Here is a 13,055-nt window from a genome sequence, read left to right as displayed (position 1 = left end):
CTGCTGCCCTCCAGGACTACCTCTGGAAGGCTGACACACATGACTAAGACACAATTCCTGGGAATCCAGCAGCTTCGGGCTTGATTTCCTTCCTCAGAGAACAATGAACATGACCCCTGGAGAGCTGTTAGGGCAAAGCTGCTTCCTCACGCAGGGAGCCCTCCAGCCCCTGTGTGAAGTCATCCCAGAGCTAAAGACAATTGAGTCCACTTTACAAACTTGACATAAATCAAGCCTTCCACTCCAGGTAGCCAGAAGGACGTGGGTTTGAAGCCATGTAATCCCTCCACGTGGGTAATTTTTAGAACAAAGAAAGCAAAGAACCCACTGGGTGACCCTCACTGAGAGGATTGTCTTCAGAAGTGCATGAGAGCTGGGTTCTGAGTCCCTACAATCCCTCTCCCTTTGACCTCCCTCTCAAGATAATAGGGAACTGCTTTTCATATATATGCTTTAAAATTTTAAGTTAGATTTCTGGATGTTAAAGTAATACATGCTTATGCATAAAATTAAATTCCGACTGTACGAGGGTGTCAGGGAAATACTTGTCACTGGACACTTCCTCATGCCCCATGTTGTGCATGCCACACTCCCTCCCCTCAGCCCCAGTCTGACTCCACAGCTTCTCAATCCCCTTCTGCATTTCCTGAGATCAGGGTGTTATAGTTTGTTTGTTCATTTGAGGAGGCAGGTACAGTCCCAAGGGAAATGGCGCATTTCTTCAAAAAGTTAGACCAGGCACGGCTGTGTGATTTGGGAAGGAGAGTTCTCACCCAGCTTGGTCATCAGTTCCAGGTGTATGTCTTACACAAGTCACCTGTAGCTTGGGCCAGACCAGGAAAGTGAAAGCAGCTTTGACTTAACCATCAGGCTTGTGGTGAATAAGAATGAATAATAACAATGATAAAAGCTTTCTTACTAGACAGGATGTTCATGATAACAATAGCAGCTAATGCTCACCTAGGCACCAGGTACATCATTCTAAGTGTTTTATGTATATGAACTCATCCAGTCCTCATAAATAACAGTAAAGTGCCTGGCTGCCATTATTTTCCCCTTTGCACAGATGAAAAAACTAGGGTATGACCTGCTTCCTGTGACATAGCTTGTAAGGGACAGACCATTTGATTGAAAAAAGGAGAAAACTGGGAGGGGGGTGTTACATGACCTCCCCAAGTTTGTCCAGCTAGTTAGTGGGGAGTGCTTTTGCTTACATCTTCCTCTCCTCAGTGCCCTTCACCGGGCCAACTGAGCTAAAACCGGATGGGCTGGAGCATCGGTCCTCTGCAAGGGTTGTGACTGAGGAATGAAATGCCCCTTGCCCAGATGGGAAGAAAGGGGATGTAAGGAAGTTCACAGTCTCCCAGGTTCTGGTAAACAGAGTTGCTAGCAGTCTCTTTTTGTGTCCTAGGGGATGTGAATGAACTGATGGATATGGTACAGCACCATGTTCCAGAGGCAAAGCTGGTGGAATGCATTGGTCAAGAACTTATCTTCCTTCTTCCAAATAAGAATTTCAAGCAGAGAGCATATGCCAGCCTTTTCAGAGAGCTCGAGGAAACACTGGCCGAACTGGGGCTCAGCAGTTTTGGAATTTCTGACACTCCCCTGGAAGAGGTAAGGCAGAGATTCTAGCTGGTTCCTGTCAGGTAGCAGAAAAGGTGGCTCTTTGCAAATGTCTAACACTAGGGGAAGTTTTATATAAGGCAGAAAGCCATAATTCCCCACCCAAGCGTAGCAACTATCTTCACTTTTGGCTCACTTCCTCATACCTTTGTCCATACAGAAACTTGTTTTACGTAGTTGTGGTCACTGTGTGCATACACTTTTATATTTATAGAAGACTGTGTTCTTAGATAAATCGTAATGTATTTTCCCTCCATTAGGAAGCAGTACCCAACAAAACTGAGCTTGGGTCAGACTTTTTTCTGAGAATGGAATGCCTAAACCACATGTTCTCTTTTTTCCTTCTTGACAGATTTTTCTGAAGGTCACGGAAGATTCTGATTCAGGACTCTTGTTTGCTGGTATGGTTCCAGAGTGTGTAGCTTGTTCCCTCCCCACACTCCCCAAGCTCTATATTGAAAATCTAAGGAAAAACTCATGAAACAACAAAGCAGGCAAATACTCCTCCACAGTATTTATCTGATCCGTCAAACAATGCATGTTTTGCATTCTTGGCTCCTTTAAATGACAAAGGAATGACAAACGGAATTACGTCTGGGTGGAAGGACTCTAGATGAATCAGGATCCTTAAGGAGTTCAGCCTGGGAGCTTCACCACCCCCAAGCTTCTCATCCCACTTTCTGGTCTCCTGTACCTGCCACATCACCATCCTCATCTTATCTCCACCAGGCCTCTGATTCACCCCTGTCTGCATGAGTGACAGCCCACAGAGTCCCTAGAGATAATGGTGACAGTATGCCATCTGGGATCTTCTGTCTTTTTTGAGACAGATAAAATTATTCTGAGCCTTCATTTAGTGCCCTCTGGAACTTTGAAACTGTGAGGACCATAATTTCTGTGAATTTAGGGGTCTGTCTTCTACATGTGTGAGCCTGGACACCAACTAGCTCCTCCTGTGATTTCTAAACCCCAGAGCCACCCAAAGCGTTCATGCGTGCACTTTACTGTGGAGGGTGGAGGACAGAGAAATGGACATGTAGGAGGGATTACATGCCACAGCACAGGCCGCTCCTGATAGAACAATAGGGGTCCGTCCACACTGATAAAATCCTTGATCTGGCTCCTCTCTCTCCATTCTGTTTTCCTCTCTCGCACTCACAGGCAAAGCTGAATGGCCATCTTCCTTTGCTGCCTTGGGCTCCTGTGGTTGGTTACCTCTTTCTACCCAGTGTAGCATATCACAGTATTTTCCTGGGCAAAGACCATTTCCTCCCTGTAAAGTTTCTGATGCCAACTGTTAAGATAATGTGGTTTTCATCTTGCTTCATAAGTGGTCCCAGAAGTCTGTTTATCAGTTATGCTTAGAACTACCAGTGGGCAAATATGCCAGCCCAAATGTGCTCCCTGACCCAGGTAGCTCATGTGGCAGCTAGAAGAGGTGGGCATCCTGGCAGAGTGGGGAGGGAAGGCAGTCCTCTGGAGACAGTGGTAGCAGCTCACCACAGGGCCCAGCTTTTCTTTCCAGCTTTGCAGACACAGAAATTGAATTCTCTCCCAGGTCACCCAAAGGCAAAGACTTAGGTTAACCAAGACCAGAATGAAAATAAGCGAATTTATATCAGAAACTATGATGGAATCAAGAGTTGGGGCCTTTTATCTGCACAGAATACTCCTTAATAATTAGGTCTTCTCAGGAGAATATCAGAAGACTGGTCAACCTGAGCATAGAATAGGATGTTCCAATGAGACATGCAGGGGTAGAGGTTAAGAGTATAGCTTTTAGAATAAGGCAGATGTGCATAATTTGCTAATTGAGTGGCTTTGGGTAAATACTTAGCCTCTTTGTACCTCAGTTTCCTTATCTGCAAAATGGGATTGATAACGGTATCCACCTGTTAGGATTGTTGAGAGAAGTAAATGAGTTAATACACGCCAAGTTTTAACACAGTGTGTGATTTCTGATTAAGATTTAGCAACCCTTATCTCAACGTTTACAAATCTTTTACTTAGGGGCGCCAGGGTGGCTCAGTCGGTTAAGCATCCGACTTTGGCTCAGGTCATGATCTCACAGTTTGTGAGTTTGAGCCCCGCATCAGGCTCTGTGCTGACAGCTTAGAGCCTGGAGCCTGCTTCGAATTCTGTGTCTCCCTCTCTCTCTGCTCCTCCCCCACTCATGCTCTGTCTCTCTCTCTTCTTCAAAAATAAATAAAAACATTAAGAAATTAAAAAAAAATAAATCATCTTTTCCCTCAAGCTAGTTTAGCCCTTTATACTTCAGGGAGCACTTAACATCCATTGTTTCGATTGTCATTATAATCTTGTGAGGATGCCAAGGCACGGATTAGCCCCACTTGGGGGAAACTGAGCCCGCACAGATTAGATGACTTGCTTTAAAGTCACACGGGCTTCTGAGTCTTACCCCTGGTTTTAGCTCTCAGATCTAGGAACCTCAATTCTATATTCTCACTGCCTCCCATTTTTCAGATGGCTAAATACATTGTTTTTAATTGGCTCAGTTTTAGAGGACGATGTTTTCCGATCATGTTTCCAAAGTCTGAAGGAACTTGTAGCTGTCCATTGGGTCACAAGTTGCATGGTACCAGAAGGGTCAGTGCTACTTCTGAAGGTGTGGCTCACAGCCAGTGACCGCTAGAGGGCAGTGGAAAGCCAGGGACAAACATGATTCTGACCACCCTCAGCTGGCGCACTCAGCTCTGGCCTGAACAGTGGGCTCCAGTCTGGATGGGGCATCAGAGAGAGAGCAGAGCTCATGGGATAGACATGAGGAGAGGCAGCACGAATCCCGCCAGACGAGGACCAACCACAGCAGACATCAAACCTGAGCCCTGATCAGGGAAAGGAGGCAGAGAGCTGGGGCTCTGGCACCTGGTCGTCAGAGAGCCTAGAGAAGCCAGGATAGTGCATTGCAGGTGCAATAAGTGTTCGCTGAAAGGATGACTGGGCTGGCCCAACTCCCTTTGCAGCTGCCCTTGTCCTGGGGGACTTCAGGAGGGTTAAGAAAGCAGCTGAAACCAACCAATGTTCCTATAAGCTCTCCCTTTATGTCCAACAACACGTTCTATAAATGAACCTTAATCATTGGTGATAGAGGCGCCTGGGTGCCTCAGTTGGCTAAATGTCCGACTTTGGCTCAGGTCATGATCTCACTGTTCATGAGTTCAAGCCCCGCGTTAGGCTCTGTGCTGACAGCTTGTAACCTAGAGCCTGCTTCAGTTTCTGTGTCTCCCTCTCCCTGCCCCTCTCCCCCTCAAAAATAAACATTGGGAAAATTTTTTTAAAAATCAGTGATGATGAACTATATAGCTTCAACATAACTAGTGACTTGCAGTGAGTAGTTTTTAAAGCACATTCTCATGTGTTAGCTCATTTAATCTTCATAACGACCCTGTAAAATATTTCATTTTCATTTTACAGGTGAGAAAGCCCAGATTCAGATAGGATGAGTCACTTAGCCCAATTTGTGCACCTACTAAGAGTCAGGATTCAAACCCAGGTCTCCTAACCCTAGTTCGTTAGTCTTTCCACCACTTCACAGTGGCCTCCAAGAATTTAGAAAGAACCAATTCAACTCTTAAATCCACAGGTTACACATGAATATATTTTGCTGTTTAAAGATTCAAATAATAAAAAAAAGGCTAATATCACTCTTCACCCTCACCCCTCCCCACCCCCCCATCCCCGCCCTTTATCCAGCTCCACCTCTGGAGTGGTAACTGCTTTAACAGTTGGTGGGTAGTCTGTCACGGCCTTGCAGTTACAGATGTGCGTATGTGTATGTATGTATAAGATACATTTTGTTGTATATGATAAACGTGCTACCTAACATAAATATGATCTTATTACACATATTGTTCTGCAGCTTCAATTTTTTTTTTACTAGTTATACATTTTAGACCTCTCTGTCAATGCATTTATATCTATCCTCTTTATCTACTGTAGAGAATTTTTAAAGGATTTCAGGTGATTCTGTTGACGGATGATTTACACCAAAAAAAGACAATTTTTTTTAAGTTTATTTATTTTGAGAGAGGGGGAGGAGAAGAGAGAGGGAGAGCGAGAATCCCAAGCAGGGGATTCTCAGCACAGAGCCTGACACAAGGCTTGACCTCACAACTGTGAGATCACAATCTAAGCCAATACCAAGAGTTGGATGTTCAACTGACTGAGTCACCCATGCACCCAAAAATATAATTTTATTTTAAGTAGGCTCCATACCCAATGTGGGTCTTAAACTCATGACCCTGAGTATAACAGTCACATGCTCTACTGAGGAAGCCAGCTAGGTGCCCCCCAAAATAGAATTTGTAAAAATTTATTGACATGCCTGAATTGATATTTTGTTGCTGATTTAAAAAAAAATTTAATGTTTTATTTATTTTTGAGAAAGAGACGGAGTGTGAGCAGGGAAGGGGCAAAGAGAGAGGGAGACACAGAATCTGAAGCAGGCTCCAGGCTGTGAGCTGTCAGCACAGAGCCCCATGTGGGGCTTGAACTCACGAACTGCAAAATCATGACCCAAGACAAAGTCAGACACTTAACTGACTGAGCCACCCAGGTGCCCCTCTTGCTGATTTCAATGAAGAGAAAATGAGTTCAGTGAGAAAAAAAACAAAATGGCATATGGGAGCCAGACCCTGTGAGTATTTTTCTAAATTACTAATTCAGTCTTTCAAATCAGGTGGCACTCCACAGAAAAGAGAAAACGCCAGTCTCCGACACCCTATGGAGAAGGCCAGACAGATTCCCCTGGGCTCCAATGGCTGCTCTGCAGAGCCAGCTCCTCACCCAGAGGACCACTCTTCCTCGAAGCCAGAGGAACGCAGCCGGTTCAACACAGGAGCACAGCTCATCATCCAACATATGCAAGCATTGCTGGTCAAGCGATTCCACCACACTGCTCGCAGCCACAAGGACTTCCTGGCCCAGGTACTACTTTGGGCCCTTGCCTGTGGTTGGTTGCCGGTGGCCAAGGCCTGCCTGCCCTCTGCCGGCCTCTCCATCCTCTCCTTGGCTTTCTCCTGCACAGGAGTTCAAACACAGCAGTGAGCACCCTCTTTAGGTTCTATTGGCTTTCTTTGCTCCTTGCCAACCTTTATTTTGGTTCTTAGTAACATGAAGATCCTTCGTAAGCTTTTAACCTCACATAGCAGAGAAAATAAAATAATAGTGATTGTTTTTATTTTTGTTTTTAAGATTTTTGTTTTTAAGATTGTTTTTATTTTTACAGCGAAGGGTGAAGTCATATTTTCATTCATTTTTGCATTGGTCCTACATATCAAGGTCATTGGCCTCTTTTTTCTTTTTATTACTTTTTTATTAACTTTTAAATTTTAATTCCAGTGTTATTAACCTACAGTGTTCTATTTGGATCAGGTATATCATATAGAGATTCAGCAATTTTATATGTTACTCAGTGCTCATCATGACAAGTGCCCTACTCAATCCCCGTCACCTGTTTCACCCACCTTCCACCACCTATCCCGCCTTTGGTAATCATCAGTTTGTTATCTGTAGTTAAGAGTCTGTTTCTTGGTTTGTCTCTCTTTTTTTACCCCTGTGCTCGTTAATTTTGCCTCTTTAATTCCACATATGAGTGAAATCATATGGTATTTGTCTTTCTCAGACTGACTGATTTTACTTAGCATAATACTCTCTAGCTCCATCCATGTCATTGCAAATGGCAAGATTTCATTGTTTCTTATGGCTGAGTAATATTGCGTTGTCTACATATACCACATCTTCTTTATCCATTCATGTAACGATGGATACTTGAGCCGCTTCCATTGTTTGGCTATTGTAAATAATGCTGCAATACACATAGGGGTGCATGGATCCTTTGAATTAGTGTTTTTGTATGTTTGGATAAATACTCAGTAGTGTGATTACTGGATCATAAGGTAGTTCTATTTTTAACTTTTGAGGAACCTCCATACTGTTTTTCACAGTGGCTGCACCAGTTTGCATTTCCACCAGCAGTGCATAAGGATTCCTTTTTCTCCACATCCTCGCCAACACTTTTGTTTCTTGTGTTTTTTGATTATAGTCATTCTGACTATATGACTGGTATGGGTGGTATCTCGTTGTAGTTTTGATTTGCATTTCCCTGATGATGAGTGATGTTGAGCATCTTTTCATGTGTCTGTTGGCCATCTGGATGTCTTCCTTGGAGAAATGTCTCTTCATGTCTTCTGCCCATTTTTTAATTGGATTATTTGGTTTTTGTGTGTTGAGTTATATCAGTTCTTTATAAATTTTGAATGCCAGCCCTTTAGAGGATCTGTCCTTTGCAAATATCTTCTCCCACTCCATAGGTTACCTTTTAGTTTTGTTGATTGTTTCCTTTGCTGTGCAGATGCTTTTTATTCTGATGTAGTTTCAACAGTTTATTTTTGTTTTTATCTCCTGTGCCTCAGGAGACATATCTAGAAAAACGTTGCTATTTCTGATGTCAGAGAAATTAATGCCTGTGCTCTCTTCTAGGATTTTTATGGTTTTGGGTATCACATTTAGGTCTCTTCTCCATTTTGAGCTTATTTTTGTGTATGGTATAAGAAAGTGGTCCAGTTTTCCCAACACCATTTGTTGAAGAGACTGTCTTTTGTCCATTGCTTCTTCTTTCATTCTTTGTCAAAGATTAATTGACCATATAATTGTGGATTTACTTCTGTGTTTTCTTTTGTGTTCCATTGATCTATGTGTCTGTTTTTGTGCTGGTACCATATCGTTTTGATTACTACAGCTTTGTAATATAACTTGCAGTCTGGAATTGTGATGCCTCCAGTTCTGTTTTTCTTTTTCAAAATATCTTTGGCCACTCAGGGTTTTTTGTGGTTCCCTGCAGATTTTTGGATTGTTCGTTCTAGTTCTGTGGAAAATGCTGTTGGTATTTTGATAGGGATTGCATTCAATCTATAGATTGGGCACTCCTTTTTTTCTTTTTATTTGTTATTCAGATATGGAAACTCTGGTTCACCTCTGGTTGAACATTGGCCTGCTTCAGTGCTCAGGATTGGCCTACTTCAGCCATTCTTCAGTGGCTACCAGAACATTCTGCTTACTGCTACACAGCTTGCCTTTGCACATCTTCCCTTGTAATGTTCCCCAGAAGCCTGACCTTCTTTGCCAGGGGCCTAGTTATGCTAGTTATGAGGCTACGGGATGTTTAGAACAATGAGTGTGTGTGTGTGTGTGTGTGTCTGTGTGTGTGTCTGTGTGTTGGTGTGGGAGTGTGTCTTTAACATACCACAGCCCACATTGCCATGTTTATTTTCTAACAGATTGTGCTCCCGGCCACTTTTGTGTTTTTGGCTCTGATGCTTTCCATCATCGTCCCTCCCTTTGGTGAATATCCTGCTTTGATCCTTCACCCCTGGATGTATGGGCAGCAGTACACTTTCTTCAGGTGCATAGTCTCTCTCATCCCTAAAGGTCATCATTTGCTCCCATGGGTTGTGGGGCTCCCAGGTCAGACTGCGTGGTGGGCCTTCACCTTTTGACTCCCTGGGACAGCAGCTAATGTGGTAGGGGTCCTTGGACTGCCCTCCAAAAGGAAGTTAGTGTACCTGCCACTTGGAAATGGTGATTCCAAGTGGACAATCAGGACTGCCAAGAGTAAGGAAAGAGAAAGTAAAGGTTGGGTGAGTGGGTTGAACTCCACCTTTTTGAGGCACAGACATGATATGGCATCAGATCACTGGGCATGTTTGAGTAGCACACTCCCTTTTCGGAAGACCTATGACCACTCCTAGGCAGCATTCTGTGGCTTGTGTATGTGCCCGGTATGTAGCAGCCATTCAATAAACACTTGTCAAGTTGCATGTTGGCTGCTTTGTCCCTATGTCCTAGTCACGTGTCTGTCAGCTCAGCCCCTGTCACTCTGTCTAGTTTGGACCAGCCAGGCAGTGAGCAGCTTGCAGCACTTGCAGACGTCCTCCTGAACAAGCCAGGCTTTGGCAACCGCTGCCTGAAGGAAGAGTGGCTTCCGTAAGTCTTTGTGCACCCCCGTCCTACCATCACCAGCTGCCCCTCCCGGGGAGGGGGACCCTGATGGTGGGGTTCCGGGATGGCAGGTTGAGAGAGGCTCCACCTCAGTGCAGCTCTCTATTACATGGGTGCTTCCATATCCCTCACTGTCCCCCAGCCTCTCTTTCGACACCCATGTGCAAGGGTGTCACCACTTCTTAGGAAGCCCCTGCATCACCGGCAGCTCTGTATTTCTATAATTCTCAATATAGAAAGTTCCATACTGAACTGACATAAGCTTCCCACTTATTTGAAAGGAATCTGAACAGAGAAAGGAAGGAGGTGGGGGATGTGCTGTTGTTTAATTAGACCAAGAGTAGCATTAATTACATAAATGGCTAACTTTCAATTATTGCTGTAAGTATAGAGAAGGGAGTTATAGAAGGCAGTTGAAACCCACCAAAAATCCAACAATTTAAATATAATTGTAACTGCTCTCATTCAGTATTTTTCAGATATAGATAAGGGCCAAAATAGACTAATTTCAAACTCTTCTTTTATTCTATTTCTCAACAGCTAGAGGTGCCAGAAGGAAGAAAGCAGATAAAACAGTCCACAAAGTAGATAATTATTGCGCAGCCCCACACCTAGTCAATCAACAAAATTCTAGTCTTGATTTTTTTTTTTTTTTTTTGAGCAGAAACTAACCTCCCAAGAATAGAAGAAGAAAATGCATGGGTCTGAGGAGAAAGAGGAAAGGCTAAGGAGAGGGTTGGGCATTATCTCTCATTTTTAGGGATTTTTTTTATCAGCTGGAGCTGCTTGTGAAATATTTTTTTGCCTTCCATGAGGGAGTACCCCTGTGGCAATTCAACCCCCTGGAAGACTCCGTCTGTGTCCCCAAACATCACCCACCTGTTCCAGAAGCAGAAATGGACACCAGACGACCCCTCGCCTTCCTGCAGGTGCAGCACCAGAGAGAAGCTCACCATGCTCCCTGAGTGCCCAGAGGGCGCAGGGGGGCTCCCACCCCCTCAGGTACCTTGACCCTCCATGGGAAACCAGGGGCCCCGAATCTGCCTATGACAGCAGGGATTAGGGAAAGTAATACACTGTGCCTCCTGAGTTTCTAGCCAACTAACATTTCAAACTGACAGCTAGGTGAAGAGCCAGGTGAGTCCCGGGGTCCTCTCAGAAAGGTGCCAAAAGGCTCTATCACAGCCAATTAGAGAAGTATCCAATAGCTTCATTTTCCACCAAGCACTGCCTCTTCATTCTAGTCAAAAAAACTTTAAACATTGAAAAAAATATACAAGTCATGTATGCTTGTTACAAAAAGATTAGAAAATACCATTAAGTCAGAAGAAAAAAATAATTGGAGATAGCCAATAACCTTTGCTTTTTATCCATCCAAACAGGATTATATTCAAAATGCTGTCTCAAAACCTGCCATTTTCACTTAAAACATATGTTCATGTCAATAAGTATCCATTTACATCATTGTTTTTCATGCCTGCATACTATCCCTCTGTTTTGATTTATTTTAATTTATTTACTCTCTCGTTGAACATGTGAGTTTTCAGTTTTTTCCATTATAAGCAGTGTCATAGTGTCCGTTCAAATGCATATGTATTTGCACTCTTGTTAACAACCTAATTAGGAAGTTTGCCATGTGCCATGTAACTAACATGCATACACATGCATGCATATGCACACACAGACACACATAGCCACCTATGCTTTTCTCTGAGCAGCATCCTCTCTTGGGAGTTCTGAATCCCTTAATGTATCACAGTGAGTCTTTCCCAGGGGTTTCAGAGACAGTGAAAGGGGCCAGAGGAGTCTCACCCTGTGTTCAGTTGCTAATAAGCCCCACAGCTGACTTGCACAGAATTGGGCCTTGTGTGGCCCTCTCTAATGATTTGCCAGTGACTGATGATTCCCCGACAATCATAGTGTAACACAGTGGGATGAGCACTGGCTTGGCATCAGAGAGCCCTGGGTTGGTTACTTGGCCTTTCTGAGTCTTAATTTCCTCACTTATAAATTAAAGGTAGCTACCTATTTGATAGCATTATGTTGAGAACTCAATAAAATAATGTGACTAAAGAAACTGTAAACTCAATTGATGACAACCTCAAGCTAACAGTGAGTAAAATAAGAGGCAGTTTGTTTCTCTCTCATGCGAAAGTTTCTGCAGGCAGTCCATGACCTTGTGTTTTGTTGCTCCTCTATGGTAAACACGCCTCAGCCTCACTGTCCAAGATGGCAGAATCTACTTCTCTGGCAGCAGAATAGAAGAAGGGATGAAGAAGAGAGGACAGTGTGCAAATACACCATCTTTTAAGAAAGATTTCCAGAAGCTACCACACTGCACTTTCTCTTGTACATGATTAACCACAACTGAACTTCAAGGCAGACTAGGAGCTATAGTCTTTATTCTGGGTGGCCTTGTACCCAAGATAAAAGTATGTTACTATGGCCTACAGCAGAAAGTTAGAGCACATAATGGGGGACAACTGAATTTTGCCATAGTGTCAGTCACAGTTGCTGGCCTATAAATGATTCTGTGTTTGTGAGCATCCTCCTCTTTTTTTATGCTAAAAGCATATGGCTTTATACTTCGCAAGCAATATGTTTTCCCCTTGAATCACAACTCAGCCACTGTAGCATCAAAGAGATTCCATAGTAGGAAATCAGGGAACTTGCCCCAATTCTCTGTACCCCAAGAGAAAGCTTTGCTTCTGTTGGAATTACTCAGGGGCCCTGTGACCGTGTCCACTCAGGTATATCCAGCATCAGGACACTGAGGGTGAGACACTGGGTGTCAAGTCCTTGGCTGGGAAGACAGAGAAAGAAGGCTAAGCATAGCTGTGTGAGGTTTCATTTCATCCGTGAGTCCTACCTTCAAGCTGCCCGCCTAGCTTAGGAACTTTTTTTCAGTAGTTAGTCCTTGGTCCCTGGGCGGGGTGGGATTTAACAGACCATCATAGCCAAGTCTTGGGAAAAGATGAGCCAGTTCCTGTGATTTTTTTTTTTTTTTTGGTCACTTCTGCATTTCCTCACTATCATTAATGCTTCTCTTGGAAACAAATGAATCTCAGGCATCTGCACAGGAGGTGCCCTGTGTGTGTGTGTGTGTGTGTGTGCGTGTGTGTGTGTGTGTGTGTCACATACTCGTATTTATACCCACTCACCCTGTTCACTCAGACACACTCTCCTATTCAGCCTGAAATAAGGCCAAAGGGTATGGGCTTCACTCAGAGGTAGTAAATTGTACATATCAGGAAAACGGGGATGGTGATGCAGTCTTCTCTAGGGTCCCTTGCTGCCCTAACATTCTTTGAATGGTGGTAGGCCCTGAGGTGGAAGTGCTCCATCCCTAACTTCTAGAATGCACAGAGATCAAGTTGTAGGAGTATTTTATTTGACAGAATTAAAAAAAA

General features: G+C 43.7%; 1 protein-coding gene across 3 annotated transcripts in view; it reads left to right on the top strand.

Annotated features, from left to right (window-relative positions):
• Nucleotides 1-13,055, top strand: part of ABCA4 (ATP binding cassette subfamily A member 4) — a 132,124-nt gene that overhangs the window by 82,736 nt on the left and 36,333 nt on the right. For all 3 annotated transcript variants that reach the window (XM_045478342.1, XM_045478341.1, XM_045478343.1), the window contains 6 exons: nucleotides 1,412-1,617; nucleotides 1,979-2,027; nucleotides 6,326-6,573; nucleotides 8,925-9,049; nucleotides 9,532-9,630; nucleotides 10,461-10,647. In XM_045478342.1, coding sequence (XP_045334298.1) covers nucleotides 1,412-1,617; nucleotides 1,979-2,027; nucleotides 6,326-6,573; nucleotides 8,925-9,049; nucleotides 9,532-9,630; nucleotides 10,461-10,647 — 914 coding nt within the window. The remainder of the gene's footprint in view (nucleotides 1-1,411; nucleotides 1,618-1,978; nucleotides 2,028-6,325; nucleotides 6,574-8,924; nucleotides 9,050-9,531; nucleotides 9,631-10,460; nucleotides 10,648-13,055) is intronic.

The sequence above is a fragment of the Leopardus geoffroyi genome, chromosome C1 (assembly GCF_018350155.1).
Source record: "Leopardus geoffroyi isolate Oge1 chromosome C1, O.geoffroyi_Oge1_pat1.0, whole genome shotgun sequence".
Taxonomy (NCBI): Eukaryota; Metazoa; Chordata; class Mammalia; order Carnivora; family Felidae; genus Leopardus; species Leopardus geoffroyi.
Note: the sequence above shows the minus strand (reverse complement) of the source record. Positions and strands in the feature narration are given on the sequence as shown.